The 18778-nt window shown below is 44.4% G+C and overlaps 1 protein-coding gene across 9 annotated transcripts in view; it reads left to right on the forward strand.

The window, feature by feature from the left end:
• Nucleotides 1-18778, forward strand: part of capn15 (calpain 15) — a 289848-nt gene that overhangs the window by 268039 nt on the left and 3031 nt on the right. For all 9 annotated transcript variants that reach the window (XM_068056650.1, XM_068056652.1, XM_068056645.1 and 6 more), the window contains 8 exons: nucleotides 2541-2724; nucleotides 7725-7948; nucleotides 8725-8850; nucleotides 10289-10441; nucleotides 14503-14664; nucleotides 16184-16434; nucleotides 18102-18268; nucleotides 18562-18740. In XM_068056650.1, the coding sequence (XP_067912751.1) occupies nucleotides 2541-2724; nucleotides 7725-7948; nucleotides 8725-8850; nucleotides 10289-10441; nucleotides 14503-14664; nucleotides 16184-16434; nucleotides 18102-18268; nucleotides 18562-18740 (1446 nt within the window). The remainder of the gene's footprint in view (nucleotides 1-2540; nucleotides 2725-7724; nucleotides 7949-8724; nucleotides 8851-10288; nucleotides 10442-14502; nucleotides 14665-16183; nucleotides 16435-18101; nucleotides 18269-18561; nucleotides 18741-18778) is intronic.

Raw genomic sequence — 18778 nt, forward strand, 5'->3', positions numbered from 1 at the left:
AGGATAAGTGATCCCACAACTAAGAGATCAGGTCTAAGCTCTGCAGTCCTGCCACATCCAGTCGTGAATTGTGGTGGACAATTAAACAAATAACAGGAGGAGGATGCTCCTCAAATATCCCATCCTCAACCATGGGGGAACCTAGTATGTCAGTGCAAAAGACAAGGCTGAAGCATTTGCAACAGTCTTCAGCCAGAAGTGCCGAGTTGATGATCCATCTCGGCCTCCTCCTGAGGTCCACAGCATCACAGATGCCAGACTTCAACCAATCTGATTCATTCCACATGGTATCAAGAAACGGCCTAAAGCACTATATATTGCAAAGGCCTAACAACATTCCGGCAATAGTACCGAAGACTTGTGCTCCAGAACTTGCCGTGTCCCTAGCCAAGCTGTTCCAGTACAGCTACAACACTGGCATTTACCTGGCAATGTGGAAAATTGTCCAGGTATGCCCTGTACACAAAAAGCAGGACAAATCCAACCTAGCCAATTACTGCCCCATCAGTCTACTCCCGATCGTCAGCTAAGTGATAGAAGAGGTCGTTGACAGTGCTATCAAGTGGCATTTGCTCAGCAATAACCTACTCACTGACATTCATTTGGGGTTCTGCCAAGGCCACTCAGCTCCTCATCAGGACAAAAGAGCTAAACTCCAGAGGTGAGGTGAGAGTGACTGCCCTTGACATCAAGGCAGCATTTGACCCAGTGCGGCATCAAGGAGCTCCAGCAAAACTGGAGTCAATGCGAATCGGGGAAAACTCTCCGCTGGTTGGAGTCATACCTAGCACAAAGGAAGATAGTTGTGGTTGTTGGAGGTCAATCATCTCAGTCCCAGGACATCAATGCAGGAGTTCCTCAGGGTAGTGTCCCAAGCTCAACCATCTTCAGCTGCTTCATCACTGACCATCCCTCCATCATAAGGTCAGAAGTGGGGTTGTTTGCTGATGATTGCACAATGTTCAGCACCATTCGCAATTCTTCAGTTACTGAAGCAGTCTGTGTCCATATGCAGCAAGACCTGGACAATATTCAGGCTTGAGTTGATAAGTGACAAGTAAGATTTGCACCACCCAAGTGCCCGGCAATGATCATCTCCAACTAGAGAGAATCTAACCATCTCTCCTTGACATTCAATGGCATTACCATCGCTGAATCCCCCGCTATCAACATCCTGGGGGTTACCATTGACCAGAAACTGAACTGGACCAGCCACATAAATGCTGTGGCTACAAGAGCAGGTCAGAGGCTGGGAATTCTGCGGTGAGTAACTCACCTCCTGACGCCCCAATGCCTGTCCACCATCTACAAGGCACAAGTCAGGCTTGTGGTGAAATACTCTCCACTTGCCTGGATGGGTGCAGCTCCAACAACACTCAAGAAGCTCGACACCATCCAGGACAAAGCAACCCACTTGATTGGCACCCCATCCACAAACATTCACTCCCTCCACAGTGACGCACAGTGGCAGCAGTGTGTACCATCTACAAGATGCACTGCAGCAACTCACCAAGGCTCCTTCGACAGCACCTTCCAAACCCGCAACCTCTACCACCTGGAAGGACAAGGGCAGCAGATGCATGGGAACACCACCACCTGCAAGTTCCCCTCCAAGTCACACACCATCCTGACTTGGAACTATATCGTCGTTCCTTCACTGTCACTGGGTCAACATTCTGGAACTCCCTTCCTAACAGCACTGTGGGTGTACCCACCCCACATGGACTGCAGTGGTTCAAGAAGGCAGCTCACCACCACCTTCTCAAGGGCAATTAGGGATGGGATGATGCCAACATTCCACGAATGAATAAAAAAAAATGGAAATAATGCAACAAGCAAAGCCTTAGCTTTGTCCAGTCGCTGCTAGGAAGCAAGCCCCGATCGATATCCAGCAAATGATTCCACGCCTGAGCTAATGCTTCCTGAAAATAAACATTCCCATTGTCTACTATTAAATTGGGTAGAGTACATGATGGTGCCCAGGGCTACCCCACCTGTGTCATGAGCTCCCCATCACGGCTGTGATGCCAGGATGATGGGTGGGGACAAGTAGAAACTGGATACTTCCCCAGGCCATCCCCTCACGTCCCCTAAATGCTGGAATCAGGTTCCTCTCGCTCTGTGTCCACTCTGCACTGCTACAGAAGAAAACTTTCAACTATTTTCAAAATCAACTCAATGGTGTTCAATTGAAAAAAGGGAGGGTGGATAGGTGCATTTATTTTTCAAATAGAAACTGGAAATGCTGAAAGCAATGCTGAAGAAAACTGAGGTCAGTCAGCATCTGTATAGTGCAAAGTTTTAAATGGGAATCTACTTTAGAGCCATTGTTCTGATTTTAACCCATTGCTTTCTTTCTAATGCTGCCTTACCTGCATATTTTCAGTGATTTCTGCTTTTATTTCATTTACTTCAGTTTGTGCATCGTCACTTTTCTAGTGTGTGTGTTTTGTCCCCCTTGTTGAGAGATACACCACATAAAATCCTGCTGTTTAGATTTGTGGCCTATTTCCCTAGTGACCTCTTGCCCTCTGTACCAGGTTTCTGAGTGCACTTGCTGTGCTTGCTGAGCGGCCTGAGCTGGTAGAGCGGGTGATGATCACCCGGACTATCTGCCACGAAGGAGCCTACCAGGTACGGCTGTGCAAGGACGGGACCTGGATAACAGTGCTGGTGGATGACATGTTACCGTGCGATGAATATGGCTATCTTCTCTTCTCTCAGGTAAGAGGGTTTTATGCTTCAGTCTTAAATCACAACACGTGACCCTGTCTAGAATAAATGATAAGCATGGAATCAAGTGGGTCTGCCTGGCAAGGACATGAAACAAAGCCAGCTAAATGGGGTTGAGGGGCAGCTCAGCCTGATGTAACTGAATGGCAGAACAGGCTTGAGGGGCTGAATGGCCTCCTTCTGTTCCCACATCATCTACCAGGTTATCCGGATTTCACTACCTGCCAATGTTTTTCTTGAGTGTCAATTTTTTGGTTGTTTCCAGCTCAAAATTAAGTAATAAAAGCAAAATACTGCAGATGCTGGAAATCTGAAACAAAACAAAAAGTGCTGAAAATACTCAGCAGGTCTGGCAGCAACTGTGGAGAGAAAAACAAAGTTAATGTTTCAAGTCAATATCCTTTCATCAGATGAAAGGTCAGTGACCTGAAACGTTAACTTTGCTTCTCTCTCCACAGATGCTGCCAAACCTGCCTGCTGAGTATTATCAGCACTTTTTGTTTTGTTTCAAAGTTAAGTCTGTTTGGTTAGAAATTGTATAATGACCTTTTTGGGCATGGTATTTTGTTTCTGTAATCAGCTAGGTTTATTTATGGTGTAGAATAAATTGTATTTACCTCACCAGTAGGCTTAAGTAACAAATGATAAGTCTTCAGATAATTATGGATTCCTCGTGGAACTAAATTAGCCTATTCAAATTCTGCACATTAAGCAAATATTCCAGTGATTTCAGACAATGAAACTGGATGCATGTGATGGTCAGGTGCTGTGTGATGGTAATGGTGACAGTAGCAGTTGATAATGGTGTGTGACATGTGTATGATGGTGATGCGTGACGGAAGGGTGGTGTGCAATCGTGAGGGTGACCATGGCAATTGATGGTGGCGCATGATGGTGACTGTGACAATTAGCGGTAGAGTATGGCAGTGGTGTGTGACAGTGATGGTGCATGATGGTGATGTGTGGTAATGACATGGTGCTTTTTGAGTCAGGACAGAAACCAGATTTTCACAGACTTTTCATCTTTCTCAGACATGATGATACACTGGTCCTCTGCTATAGGCACAGAGCAGATTGTCATCTCCAATTAACACTGATAACCTGAGCTTCCAGACTCAGTCTCCTTGCTACAAGCATGATTTGTAAGGTGATTCAGGATCACTTTGGGCTGAATCCTCGTCAACATTTGGACCCTGGAAAGTGTGAAATTTTAAAATGTTTTGAGATGTTACTAGTTCAATTTCAAGACTTCCAGTAAAGCATTTGATCCTGAATTTGGCCTGAAGAATTGGTGGGTTAAAAGTTCCTGTTGACAGTCACTATTATATTTACTGCAAGGATCAAACAGTGAATTTTTTAAAAATTCTTTCATGGGATGTGGTGTCACTGGCAAGGACAGCATTTGTTGCCCATCCCTAATTGCCCTTGCCAACTGAGTGGCTTGCTAGGCCATTTCAGAGGGCAGTTAAAAGTCAACCACATTGCTGTGTCTCTGGAGTCACATGTAGGCCAGACCACGTAAGGACAATAGATTTCCTTCCCTAAAGGACATTAGTGAACCAGATGGGTTTTTATGACAATTGATGATAGTTTCATGGCATCATTACTGAGACTAACTTTCAACGCCACAAATTTATAAATTAATTGAACGTGAATTCCACCAGTTGCCATGAATGCTCCGTGCTCTACAAAAGGTGGTTTCTTATTTACAGTACAACAAATCACTACCAAAGCTTTCTGCCTATCTCTTGCAAGTACAAAATCGAGTACAAGTACAATTGCTTTGATATGATTGGCATCAAGGAAGATGCTTGTGGTTGTTGGAGAGCACTCATCACAGCCCCAGGACAGTACAGGAATTCCTCAGGGTAGTGGCTTTAGCCCAACCATCTTCAGCTACTTTGTTGATGACCTTCTGTCCATCATAAGGTCAGGAGAGGAGTTACTTGCTGACTATTTGACAGTGTTCAGCTCCAATTACAATGACTCGGATAATGAAGCAGCCTTTGCCGCCTCCAGTAGGACCTGGACAAAAGCCAGGCTTGGGCTGACAAGTGACAGGTTACATTTACACCCCATAGATGCCAGGCAATGACCATCTTCAACATAGAAATGCCAGACAACCTCCCCTGACCTTCAATGGCACCATTATTGCTGAGTTCCCCTAGTATTGACAACCGGGGGTGGGGTAACCATTGACAAGAACCTTAACTGGACCAGCATATCAACAATGTGACTACAAGAACTGGACACTCTGTGACAAGTGGCTCACCTCCTGACTCCTCAAGCCAGCAGTATAACACTCAAGGAGCTCCTGCAGTCAGGATAGAGCAGACTGCTTGTTGGGCACCCTTGTCCCTGGACTCAGTATCCACCCACTCCATCACTGGCACACTCTGGCTGCTGGATATAGATGAATTGAAGCAATTCACCAAGATCGCTTTAGCAGCACCTCTCTCCCCTGTGACCTCTACAACAGAAGGGAAGAGCAGCAATGTGATAGGAACATCATCACTTCCAAGTTTTCCTCCAAGTCATGCACCATCCTGACTAAGACATGTATCACTGATCCTTTATCATTGCTGGACAAAAGTCCTGGAATTGGCTACCGAATGGCACTGTAGGAGCGTCTTCTGCAGCAAGGTCTGCAGCAGTTCAAGAAGAAGATCCATCAGCGTTCTCCGAGGAAGTAGGAGCATATAAAAATGTGGCCGTGGCACCATCGCCCATATCCTAAGAACAAAAAAAATCACCAAGCTTTTTGCTGTTAAGCTAGGTAGGCAGATCCACAGCCCAGAGTGTTGTGAAAGGAGAAAATTCCATCCTGTCAAATATAAGGAATGAGTCAGATGTTTGATTGTGTATTATGCTGTAAGATGCTTGGGGAAGATTCCTGATTCTTTCTTGGGAATAATTCCCATTGTGTAGAGCAGTTTTTGTTTTACATAGTGAAGTGCTGATGAAGTAAATGCCACTGCCCAAAAAATAATTTTAAAAATACCTTCTCCATCCTGCCTTTAGTCACCTTAGCAAGTGAAGTGCCACTAATCTAACTAGGACACTTAAGTTTTAAATCACTCTCATGAGATCCCTGTTGTGTTCTCCATCATTATGTACTGTGTGTTTCTTGCAGTCTGAAAGCTGTCACCTTCAAAGTGCTCAGGTAATTCCACTTACTGTGCAAAGTTGTTCAAATGTCATTCTGAAATAGACCATGAACACGTTTCCTGGCTAGAATTCTCCTTTCATTGACAGCTTCTATGCTCAACCAGCAGCCATAATCATTTAGAAATTAAAATCATTTTTTAAAATTGCATGTTAAGAAGGAAGTTACTGGAGTCCTTGAATAATGAATTTTCTGTAGTATGCAGTAGCACAGTGGGACATATAAAAAGCTGTAAAATGAAATTAGTGCTATACAAGTGACAACTGATGAACTCAATGGTGCAATCGAACTGATTCACACACATTAATCTGCATTAATTCTGTTAAACTTCCACAGCCATTTCAATCTGACTCTAAGTGGCAGGAACATTGAATGAACAATGTAACAGAGCATAGGATACAGGCTGATGGTTACCCAATAACAATGGCAGTTTTGGACTAACAATAATTAAAATAGCTTAAATATTTACCGACAACAATCATAATGATGTGTATTGCAGTCTCCATAACTATTAAACAGTCCTCATTACAGTTGGTTCATGCTCCAAATCTCCCTTCTCCACCCTCCTCTTCATTTTCTTCCATTTTCTCTGTTTCTGCATTACTGAAGCAAGGCAGTCTGGTGGATTATTTCACTGCTTTAGTCAATGTTACCGCTATCCATTCATATAGTGCTATCATTGCTTTTTTAAATTTAAACTTTGCCAAGCAGAATTTCTTCCTACATAACAGCAGAAGGATGTGACAAGGCACATTGTAAGTGCAAGACTTTCAATTCATTCTCTTTCTTCAATCTCAGGACACAAGTTGATTTCCTGTCACCCTTACTATCACAGCACTTGTCCATGTGGCCAGTAGGTCGACTGTACTTAGTTTGTTTTACAAACAAGGTAACACTTGTCATTCTCACCAAAAGCTTTTTCTGAGTTTCACTTGTTTTGAGAAACCACAATGCTGAACTTTCAGACGCCATTTCTACTCTTCCCCCATTGAAAGGAAGTGTTGGGCTATTGAACTGCACAGAGCTTCAGCTGTGCACTTGGATAGAAACAAATGCATTTATCCAACCAGGCAGATGGCTTTCAGTGGTTGGGAGCCAAATTTATACTTAATTTTTAATGGGAAAGTTTTGTGCAGGTTAAAGAAAACCATCTGTGAACTTTGTTCTGAATATTTCCAATGTTAACTTGAGGGCATCTCCCGAGCTGCTAATGTCTCCTGTCCCATATGTGCCTCATTATCTAGTTTGCATAACAGGAATCCCACTAATTACCATGCCCAATCTGAGATCACAAGTTTAAAGGATACTGTACTTGCTAATTGAAGTTAGTAGCCAGACCATTAATATTGTGATCCTGTGGGATGGCAAGCTGGCTACAGGGAGAATGAAAGGGCAAGTTAACTTGAGCCAATTCTCTTGATCAGTACAGACAGAGTGGAGAATATGAAATATCTGAAGAATGAAGTTACCTTCTAATCAAATCAAAATGGAGTACATGAGGAGCAGACTCTTCATTTCTGAGACTGGTGCTTTCCAACGGTTTACAGTCTGTGTAGATCATAGGGGATGTTGTGTCACTATGGAAACAGCTTAAACTCCCCTGTACTATCCAGCAACAGCATGCCAGACATCTTCTGTTCCTCATTGCCACAGAAAAAAGCCCTTCTTAAACCCTGGAACAAGTAGAGCATATGGGACTAGCTGTTGTCTTTTGCAACATTTCACTACATTAAAGGTGCTATATAAATACAAGTTGTTGTTGTTTGCAAATGCTGAGGCAGCCTTCTGTGTAGTGTACCTGACCATGTCCTTCTTTTGTGAATAGGCCCAAAGGAAGCAGCTGTGGGTTGCACTGATTGAGAAAGCTTTGGCTAAGCTGCATGGCTCCTACTTTGCCCTGCAGGCTGGGCGGGCCATTGAAGGACTAGCCACTCTGACGGGCGCCCCTTGTGAGAGTTTGATGCTTCAAGTCAGTTCGACGAATCCACGTGAGGAGCCCATCGATACAGATCTCATTTGGGCCAAAATGCTGAGCTCGAAGGAAGCTGGGTAAGAATGATTTAGACTGATTGTTTTTGAATCAACAAAAATCTTAGCATGCATTTTACCAACAAATAACCTGTAATTCCTTGCTATGTTTTTAATAATATCCACGTGTATGTACACTTGATGCTTGGTTTGAATGAGCAAATGGGGTTCATTGCATATAATGTAACCAACCAGCAAAGAAATGTATTATTATATAAAGGTATAAGATTAGAGGCATTGATCATCCCAAGGCTTTGAATCCACAGCAGCAGAGATTTGAGTCAACTGTATATTAAAGCAGGTTATCTCTTTGGGTGCACTCAGTAATCAGCTCTGTAAATGACAGCGCTGTCATGTACTGCTGACCTATCAATGCCAACTGCAAGGTTTTGTTTTAATATCCTTAATTGAATAGCACATATATTTGGTTATATGCTGAAATTATAATATTGCTGTACTTTCCAGGAACTGAAGCAGTCACAGAATAGTGTGATTGTGTCACAGAATAGTGTGATACAGCACAGAAGGAGACCATTTGGCCCATCATGTGTGTGCTGGCTCTTTGATAGAGTTATCCGATTAGTCCCACTGCCCTGCTTTTTCCCAGCAGAGTGGCCTCACCACCCCTTCAAACAGGGTAGCCTGGTGGGCTACACACTCCCACCCACAGGATAAATCCAGTCCTGAGTCCTAAATTTTTTTTAAACATCATCTCAACCTGCGCTGACCATCCATGTACACTTTTTCCTGAACATCTCCACTGATGTGTGTAACCTTTTCTTTTCTCAAATATTTAGATTTTTGATGGGTGCTTCCTGTGGAGGTGGAAACATGAAAGTAGACGACACAACGTATGAAGCTATGGGCCTGAGGCCTCGTCACGCGTATTCTATACTCGACGTCAGAGACGTACAAGGTTACAGGTAAGGGATGATGTATGTGGCTAAACACAAACTAAAACCTTCCATCTGCTGTAATGTAACAATCCTCAAAACCAGTTTAAACATTCTGATGCCTTTCGTCAAGGAGCAGGCACTTTAGGATCCTGCACATTTTATCCTGACATGGCCTCTCCACTCCCTATCTCTGTAACCTTCTCCAGTCCCACAACCCTCCAAGATCTCTGCGCTCCTCCAGTTCTGGCCTCTTGTGCATCCCTGATTTTCGTCATTCCACAATTGGCGGCCGCGCCTTAAGCCAACTTGGACCCTAAGTTCTCGAATTCCCTCCATAAGCCTCCCCACTTCTCTACCTCTTTAAAATCTACCTCTTTAACCAAGCATTTGGTCATCTTATGTGGCTCAGTGTCAAATTTTGTTTGATTATGCTCCTGTATAGTACCTTGGGACATTGCACTATAGGGGCATAGAAAATAGGAGCAGGAGTAGGCCACTCGGCCCTTCAGGCCTGCTCCGCCATTCAAAAAGATCATGGCTGATCGTCTAATTCAGTTTTTTTTAAAAATTAAAAGAAATATTATTTTCTGCAAACATGGAAATGTTACATTTAGTTCCCTCATTCCAAGTCATTAGTATATATTGTGAATAGCTGGGGCCCAAACACTGATCCCTGCGGTACCCCACTAGCCACTGCCTGTCACCCGGAAAAAGGCCCGTTTATTCCTACTCTCTGTTTCCTGTCTGTCAACCAATTCTCAATCCATGCCAGTATATTATGTTGAAGGTGCTATATAAAGGCAAGTTATTGTTTGTTGCCCTAGTCTGAATCTGGTCAGTTGGATTCAAGGGATAAATACAGAGGCAGGGTCAGCACTGAATTTTATTTAATGTAAATAAATAAGGGCGGCACAGTGGTTAGCACCGCAGCCTCACAGCTCCAGCGACCCGGGTTCAATTCTGGGTACTGCCTGTGCGGAGTTTGCAAATTCTCCCTGTGACCGCGTGGGTTTCCTCCGGGTGCTCCGGTTTCCTCCCACAGCCAAAGACTTGCAAGTTGATAGGTAAATTGGCCATTATAAATTGCCCCTAGTATAGGTAGGTGGTAGGGGAACATAGGGAAGGTGGGGATGTGGTAGGAATATGGGGTTAGTGTAGGATTAGTATAAATGGTCGGCACAGACTCGGTGGGCCGAAGGGCCTGTTTCAGTGCTGTATCTCTAAATAAAATAAATTACCACCAGTAATCCTCTCAATCTACAAGAAGCACTTTGAGGTATTTTCCTATGCAAAGGGCCTGGTCCCAGTGTAAGCTTGTTTGATTGTTTGGGTGTGGCAGGCATTTAGAAGGATGCATGTCATAAAAAGCTGCATTAAACATGGGAATCCTTGGGATACCAGCCACAGTCTGTTCTTTGGTAACGGGGAAAATGGTCTTTTCATCAACGTTTCTGTTTCTGCTCAGGCTGCTGAGACTGCGGAACCCATGGGGACGCTTTTCATGGAGTGGGAACTGGTCAGATGATTGGCCACACTGGCCACAACACTTGCGACATGAGCTGATGGCGCATGGGAGCAGTGAGGGCGTGTTCTGGATGGAATACACTGACTTTATCAAGTAAGAAGACAGGCTTTATGTGAAAAGTTGGAGCCATGTTTTTCTCATTACCATACCGTAACAAGCTGCTGTTTTTACATTTCCACAACTCCCATTGACATATTACCAGTATCAGACACCCCCAGCAAAACATTCTTTTCAACCTTTACTCCGATTCTGACGTTCTTTGTATAACCTTTTCCCATTGAGTTTGTATCCAGCTTTCACCATGTGTTCCCGTGGGAATTCCTGACAGAACTGGAAGAGGGAATGCTGCAACACTACAAAGCAGTGAGGGCAGGGACATTAAGTGGAAATAAAATTTATATCTTTGTGTGACAGTAATAGACATGTCTGAAACCCATCCTCCTTTAACTCACAGCTGTTGGAGTGCGTGAATATTATAATCAACCCAATTAGTACCAGACATCCCGAGTGATAGGAAGAGGATTCATTCAGCCAGTGTTCTGCTCTGTGTGTTACCCATTTGAGCCTCTGCTTAGGGAGGCACTGAGCAAAACCCAGGTTGGGGTGATTGGCAGAGGCCAGGCAGAGAATTCTCTAAGCCAGTTTTGTCCTTTTAATTGACTGTTATTTGGGTAAATGGCGCACTGACACGGAACACAAAAGTCCGAGTGTATCAAGCCTGTCTCCTCAGTACCTTGCTCTACGGCAGCGAGGCCTGGACAACGTATGTCAGCCAAGAGCGACGTCTCAATTCATTCCATCTTTGCTGCCTCCGGAGAATACTTGGCATCAGGTGGCAGGACCGTATCTCCAACACAGAAGTCCTCGAGGCGGCCAACATCCCCAGCATATACACACTACTGAGTCAGCGGCGCTTGAGATGGCTTGGCCATGTGAGCCGCATGGAAGCTGGCAGGATCCCCAAAGACACATTGTACAGCGAGCTCGCCACTGGTATCAGACCTACCGACCGTCCATGTCTCCGCTTTAAAGACGTCTGCAAACGCGACATGAAGTCCTGTGACATTGATCACAAGTCGTGGGAGTCAGTTGCCAGCGTTCGCCAGAGCTGGCGGGCAGCCATAAAGGCGGGGCTAAAGTGTGGCGAGTCGAAGAGACTTAGTAGTTGGCAGGAAAAAAGACAGAAGCGCAAGGAGAGAGCCAACTGTGTAACAGCCCCGACAAACAAATTTCTCTGCAGCACCTGTGGAAGAGCCTGTCACTCTAGAATTGGCCTTTATAGCCACTCCAGGCGCTGCTCCACACACCACTGACCACCTCCAGGCGTTTACCCATTGTCTCTCGAGATAAGGAGGCCAAAGATATTTGGGTAGAGTTTACTTGCTTTTTTTCTCAGTCAGGCGTTGTGTGTGCAAGAGGGAGACTCAAAACAGCAGAACCAGAGACAAAACAGTTTATTTTTTGCATTCACCCTCTGAAGCTTTGATGTGGTTTCTGATGTTGGCTAGACTCCTTGGTGATGAGCCATCATCCTCTGCAGTACGGTCCCAGCCAACTAGAACCACACATTTGCAAATGATGCTGCTTAATAGAATGCATGCTTCGGAACATGATGAAATTAAATAGGCTGGTTGTGGAATGGAAATGATTTACAAGTAATGGAAGCTTCTGCTGGTTTATGTATGACCTCTCTGCAGATCACTGGACTGGAACCCTGTAATGCTGTGATCTGGGCATGAATCCAATCCAGACATATGGGCCGAGAGTTGTCCCTTGTCAGTGGCTGCTCAAGGATGGAACTGAAATAAGTTAGGACAGCTTCAAGGCAGCTCCTAACCAGACAAAAGGGGCAGAATTTTTTCTACAGATACAAAAATACATCATCTTGGAACATTCCCATTGGGAAACTCATTGATGCTAGTCATGGTTCTGAGAGAAAAATAAAGAATCATTTAGACCTTAGCTGCCTCTCCTTACGCTGACCATGTTGTTGGTCAATGGGAAAGGCGAGTCCCAGCTGAGGGACGGCCCTAATGCATGGTCATCGCTGTGTCCTTTAGATTAACTGCTGCCTCTAATATTCCTCCGGAGCAACTCTGGTTTCCTGGACCACGGTTTATATTTGAACTCCTGCACAGCCCCAAGTTGGGAAACTTGTGTCTGGTTTTAGCTTCAGCGAGGTTCCTTCAATTCAGTCATTAGCACTAAGTTTTTTTTTAAAAGCCATGCTACAGCCAGATTCTTACCTAAACCTAATTCAATGCAAATACTGCAAATTTCATCAGGAGGGAGGAGCCAATCTATTTTCGAACAAACTCAGAATCTGTGATTAATTTATTTATGATTATCAGCTTTGAAAGTGGGTGATGAATATTCAAGTGTTGGAAGTCCACCTAACTGTTTTGGGGATGTTTAAGGAGCTGGAGCTGTTTGAATCATAGAGTCAACTAGGAGTTTGCAATTTGATATATTTCAGACAGCACAGCTGCAGCAGTGGTTATAAAATGTGAGGAAAGAAATACTGTGTATTTTAAGAGTTATTTACAGGAAAATAGTGTAGCATTTAGATTGTGACATTTTACCCTTTTGAGGGTCAATATAAATGACTTAGATTTGGTGTAGTGCACACTGGGAGTTGAGACCAAAGCAGTTTTCAGATCAAGCAGGATTAGAGGGAGGGACATGATTTAATTGCCTCCCAGTGGGGGGCATGGAAGAGGGGGTGGTGACTGGCTGAGCACCTCAGCATGTTGAGGGTGGAAGGGGGTAAAATATCTCAGTAAGGGGAGAAGAATTTCAGTGAGTGTAGTTTGACAGGGATACCTCTCAGCAAAGGGTGGGTGTATCAGCAGGAGATTTGATTGAGAGGAGAACAGTTAAAGATCTCAGCAGCAAGCTTGCCTAACCTGGTCAGAGGGACATAGTTTATAGGTGGCAATCTCCAAATCTCCTCCTCTGTTGCATCCTGTCTGCACCAAGTTCTCTATGTAAATTATCCATCATACTGTGCTCCATTGCTGTTGATCGGGTATGTACACACAAAGAAAGATATTTTCACAGTCTATAATGTAGAATTCCTGTTTAATCTGCAAGCGTCATTAAGCAGCAGCATTTTGAGCTGGTGTCAATAAAGGCAAATAAATAAATGTGAAAACCAGGGTGTTCTGTTTATCAAAGCTCTTGGAGCATAGCCAAAGTCAGCCCTGCATCATAAGCTTCATTAATCTCACTATATATGTACATTCAATGATATTCTCTTCATCTCTTCTGTTAAGCAGTTTGATAAACTATTGACAAATACTAGTTACATTAATTTGATCTGTTTACTTTTTTGCTGTTTTTTTCCTGATGCCCAGTTGTTGGGAGGAGGAAGTGGGGACACCAGGTTTTACACACAAGGCCAGCAACAACAACAACAAACAACAGATGATTGAATAACCAGATGATGTGTTTTTGGGTGGTACTAGTTAAAGGAGGAATGTTGGTCAGTACACTGAGAAAATTCCCTGTTCTTTTTGGGCCAGCTCATTACAATCCTGTGACAGCATCATCCAGAGTGGTGGGATCTGCTGATGGTGTCTAGCTTTACCTCTCCACCATCTCTCGACCCCTCTGCTGCCGCTGTCCTGGTCAGACTGCTTGTCTAACATCCAGTCTTGGATGAGTCATTACTTCCTCCAGTTGAAGATTGGGAAGATGGCCTACTCCTGCTCCTATTTCCTATGATCCTATGAAATCCATCACCACAAACTCCTAGGGTTCCCTGATAATTCAGAAAGATTATTCACAGAGTAGCAGACCCACAAAAGCCAGGCATGTTCCAAGTTTAATTCCCAATCTGTAGATAAGTCAAGTTTCCCATTCCTGAATGTTATCTAATGAAGGCTGCTGGAGGTGCATGGATCAGGCTGGTTGTGATTCACCCCTTCTTCCCATCCCAATAGTCAAAATAGCTTATCGACACACTTGCCAAGAGTCTAGCTCTGAATAGTGGCCATCGGAGAGGTATTGGTGACTTACTGATGATTGAGACACACATGGAGTTATACCCCAGCAATGATTCAGTATCTTCCAAAATGGAGAACAAGGAAATTGGTAGAATATTTTCCAGCCTTGACTCAATAACCTTTTTATATATTTTTTTAATTTTTCAGGTATTTTGATTCTGTCGACATTTGTAAAATTAACTCCGATTGGCATGAAGTTCGACTTACGGGGATGTTTCCAAATAGGACCAATGGGCCGATAACTGTAACTGCGTTGACTGTGCTCGAACTCACCGTACTGGAGTTTCAACTGTTTCAGGAAGGAAGCAGGTAGGAAAGTCAGCAAAAAGTTCCCATTAAACATAGGCCAGTTTCTCCCCAATCTCCTTGTTTTATTGTGACTACAAATCATCTTTTTCCATAGATACTCTTGTATGTCCATGTCACTGATATTGTAAATGAGAGTAATTGATTGTTCCCTTTTTCATTTATGCAATTTACAAATCCAGTTGCATTGTGAAAAGGATGAAATCATCAGAGAAGTCACCTGCCTTCAATCGCTTCATTCATCATTATTTTGCAAGAACAATGTTTTTTAAAAAAGAAAAATCCTTTAACATTTCACCAGGTGAATTTGAGTTTTTTTTAATATACAAGAGTTGGAAAAGACACTTCAGCAATTCTCACCACCACAGAGACGCCTAGTGGGCAGAGATTTTTGTTTATTCATTCATGGGATGTGGGCGTCGCTGGCAAGGCCAGCATTTATTGCCCATCCCTAATTGTCCTCGAGAAGGTGGTGGTGAGCTGCCTTCTTGAACCGCTGCAGTCCATGTGGGGTAGGTACACCCACAGTGCTGTTAGGAAGGGAGTTCCAGGATTTTGACCCAGCGACAGTGAAGGAACGGCGATATAGTTCCAAGTCAGGATAGTGTGTGACTTGGAGGGGAGCTTGCAGGTGGTGATGTTCCCATGTATTTGCTGCCCTTGTCCTTCTAGTTGGTAGAGGTCGTGGGTTTGGAAGGTGCTGTCTAAGGAGCCTTGGTGTATTGCTGCAGTGCATCTTGTAAATGGTACACACTGCTGCCACTGTGCGTCGGTGGTGGAACTATATTGTGACAGTTTACATAACAATTTACAGTGGTATACTAGCAGACTGAATATAGCTGTGATGCCCTCCTGAGTATTGTTAGGTTGGCTATTAGGAATACCTGGTGTTATGTCACTGGTATGAGTGTCAGCTCACTAATCACTTGGACACATAGGAACAAGAGGAGGCTATTCAGCCCTTCGAACCTGTTTTGCTGTTCACGCAGATCATGGCTGATCTAACTCGGAATGAAAAGCTTTTGGGTAGTGACATTTGCCTTCCAGACGAAGGTACCATCTACACTGTGCAAGGATGAAAGTGTGGGTAGAACCTGAAAACGAACAGGTGTATCCAACCTTTTCACCCCCTCCACAGCTGCAAATTGAGTGAAGACCCAATTCCTGGAAATGTTGCCGAAGGGAATGTAACATAAGAAGTAGGAGCAGGAGTAGACGATGTGGCCCCTTGAGCCTGCTCCACCATTCAATACAATCATGGCTGATTTTTGGCTTCAACTCCACTTTCCCGCCCACTCGCCATATCCCTTGATTCCCTGAGAGACCAAAAATCTGTCTATCCCGGTCTTAAATATATTCAAAACATTACAGGAACCTCTGTATGTTTATACATCAGTAACAGAAACTTGCTTTGCTCATAATGTGAAGTTGAACAGGCTCTTTGTGCCCTTTAGGGCACCATGCCGTGTTGTATGATGCATTGTGATTGTTTGCCATCTGACTCTCAACACTTGTGTCCTAGACGATCAGACACATCAGACAGCCATTTGCTGGATCTGTGTATCATGGTGTTTCGAGCCTCCTTCACCAGCAGTAACAAGCTGACCCTGGGCCGACTGATGGCACACAGCAAGCGAGCGGTGAAGAAGTTTGTGGGCTGCGATGTGATACTGGAGCCAGGGGAGTACGCGGTCGTCTGCTGTGCGTTTAATCACTGGCAAATGTCAATGTCTGGCCTACCATCACCATCACCGTCACTATCGCCAGCAACAGGTAAGGGTTAGGAAACCAGGAGTTGTATGCTCACTCCACCAGCCAAAGTCTGAACACTGTGTGGAGTTACCAGTCTGATTGTTGTAACAACAGAGTATTAGATACCTGTGCTTCAGTGAGCCTCGCGGCAGGGGCTTTGGTCTTAACTTGGTATGAGTGAGAAGAGAAGAGATGGAGATGCGGGTAAGATCAGGACCAGTTACCATCCGGCCCCCTCTCCACCCTATCACAAACGTCTCTTCTAACAGACCCTACATTAGGACAGGCAGCAGCAATGACAGCTGTCACTGTCATATCCAGCCAATCGAACACTTCAACCAACGGAAGAAAGGTTAAGAGTGGGTCTGAAAATGTTTGTTTTTATACATATTTTATATTTGACATACAGGATTCTGTACTCTGAGTTTCCGATCTCAGTTGTGCCAAAAGGAGAGCGTGATCCAAGAGCAGTATTCAGGGGGAGTCACCCTGAATTTTGTCTCGTCACCATCCCTGGTTATACCAACTTCAACCTTTTCTCTGAGCATTATATTAACCTCACCCCCAGTTCCCCCTAAACTTCCTTCACTTCACAGCACTAGCCCTGACTCCTGTAACATCTAATATCCCTACTGTTAGAATAACACTGTGCAACACAGCACTGCTCTCCATGTAATATCTGACATCTCCATTAATGTGGTTTGTCAAAAAGAGACGCATATTTGATATTGATATAGATGGTCTATAATCTCTGGGATGTAACATGTTGAGAGTTAATGTAACGTGCCTGGGGGGGGGGGGCGGTCACTATTGAGCAGCAGTATGCTCCACTTCCTCCTCACCGAGCTCTGTGTCTCTCTGCCTTTCTGATAAACCAGGAATCATCATGGCTTCTTTCCCATCCCTTCACCCCTGTGCTAATTGTCAGCCGTGGCTCAGGGGTAGCTCCCTCAGACAGAAGCTCATGGGTTCAAGTTCCACTCCAGGCACTCGAGCACATAATCTAAGCTGACAGTCTAGCGCCAGTACAGAGGGAGTGCTGCACTGAATTTCAGATGAGGTGTTGAACTGAGGTCTTGTTTGCTTGCTCAGCTTGATGGAAAGTATGCCACAGTCACTATTGGAAGAAGAGCAGGGGAATTCTCTCTGATGTCCTGGCCAATATTTATCCCTTAACCAACAGCATAAAACAGATTATCTGGTCATTATCACATTGCTGTTTGTGGGATCTTGCTGTGCACAAATTGGCTGCTGCGTTAGAACTTAGTACTTTGAAAGTATCTCATTGACTGTGAAACACTTTGGGACAGGAAGATCATGAAAGGCACTACATAAATGCAAGTCCTTTTTCTCTCTGCTGTTTAAAGATAGCAAAGCGAGTGATGTTGGATGGGGAACCAAGGGTACAGACCCCCATTCCACCACCTCATGGTACAACCTGCAGTAGCTCTACTGAAACAAATGTTCGTGAGGAATACGTTCTCAACTCGAACTATTTAACACACATCAGTAATCTACTTATCAGGATTCGGTACCCAGGGGTGCTGAAATATTTCTCATCAGTAAAGGTTTTATAGTTTTGTGGTCTTGTTATAGTCTTGTTGATGTCATGTCTGTAGTGGCATCTCATGAGCTCCATCAATGATGTATAGTGACTTCACTCACGTGGCCTTATTCCCTGTTCCTAGGTGTTTCAAGCCCTACCAGCAGTGGACGATGTACCTTGGAGTTCCCTGGACACATCTTGGCTGTGTACAGCTCCAAACCAGTCATGGTGGAACAGATCAACACTCAACCAACAACGCTGGCTGATGCAGTTATTCTCCTGACTGAGCACAAAGGGGAGCGGCATGAGGTAGGAGAGCGTGCTGTAAGTGGGAGAATTCCGGGCAGCCCCACAAAGCTCATCAAGAGCGGCTATCTCTGCCCCAGATAGATGAGTCCCTGGCCTACATTACAAGTTACACTTCAAAAGTACTTCTTTGCCAGAGCACGCTTTGGCACACCCCGAGATCGTGAAAGGCGCTATAGAAATACAAGTTATTTTCTTTTATTTCACTAGTTCTTCAGACTGAAACCTCTCACAGACAAGTTTGCAATGTTGAATATTTGCTGTAAGGTGACCTCTGACCCCTTACCTTTGAACAGGGTCGTGAGGGGATGACCTGCTATTACCTGACCCACGGCTGGGCGGGGCTGATTGTGGTGGTGGAGAATCGTCACGATAAATATTACTTGCACGTGTCATGTGACTGTTCCGACAGCTTCAATGTGGTCTCAACTCGCAGTAGCTTGAAAACAACTGACAGCGTCCCACCATTGCACAGGTATGAGGGCTCAGAGGCCGTTAGATAAAGTTACTGGG

Source organism: Heterodontus francisci, chromosome 24 (assembly GCF_036365525.1).
Source record: "Heterodontus francisci isolate sHetFra1 chromosome 24, sHetFra1.hap1, whole genome shotgun sequence".
NCBI classification, from domain to species: Eukaryota; Metazoa; Chordata; class Chondrichthyes; order Heterodontiformes; family Heterodontidae; genus Heterodontus; species Heterodontus francisci.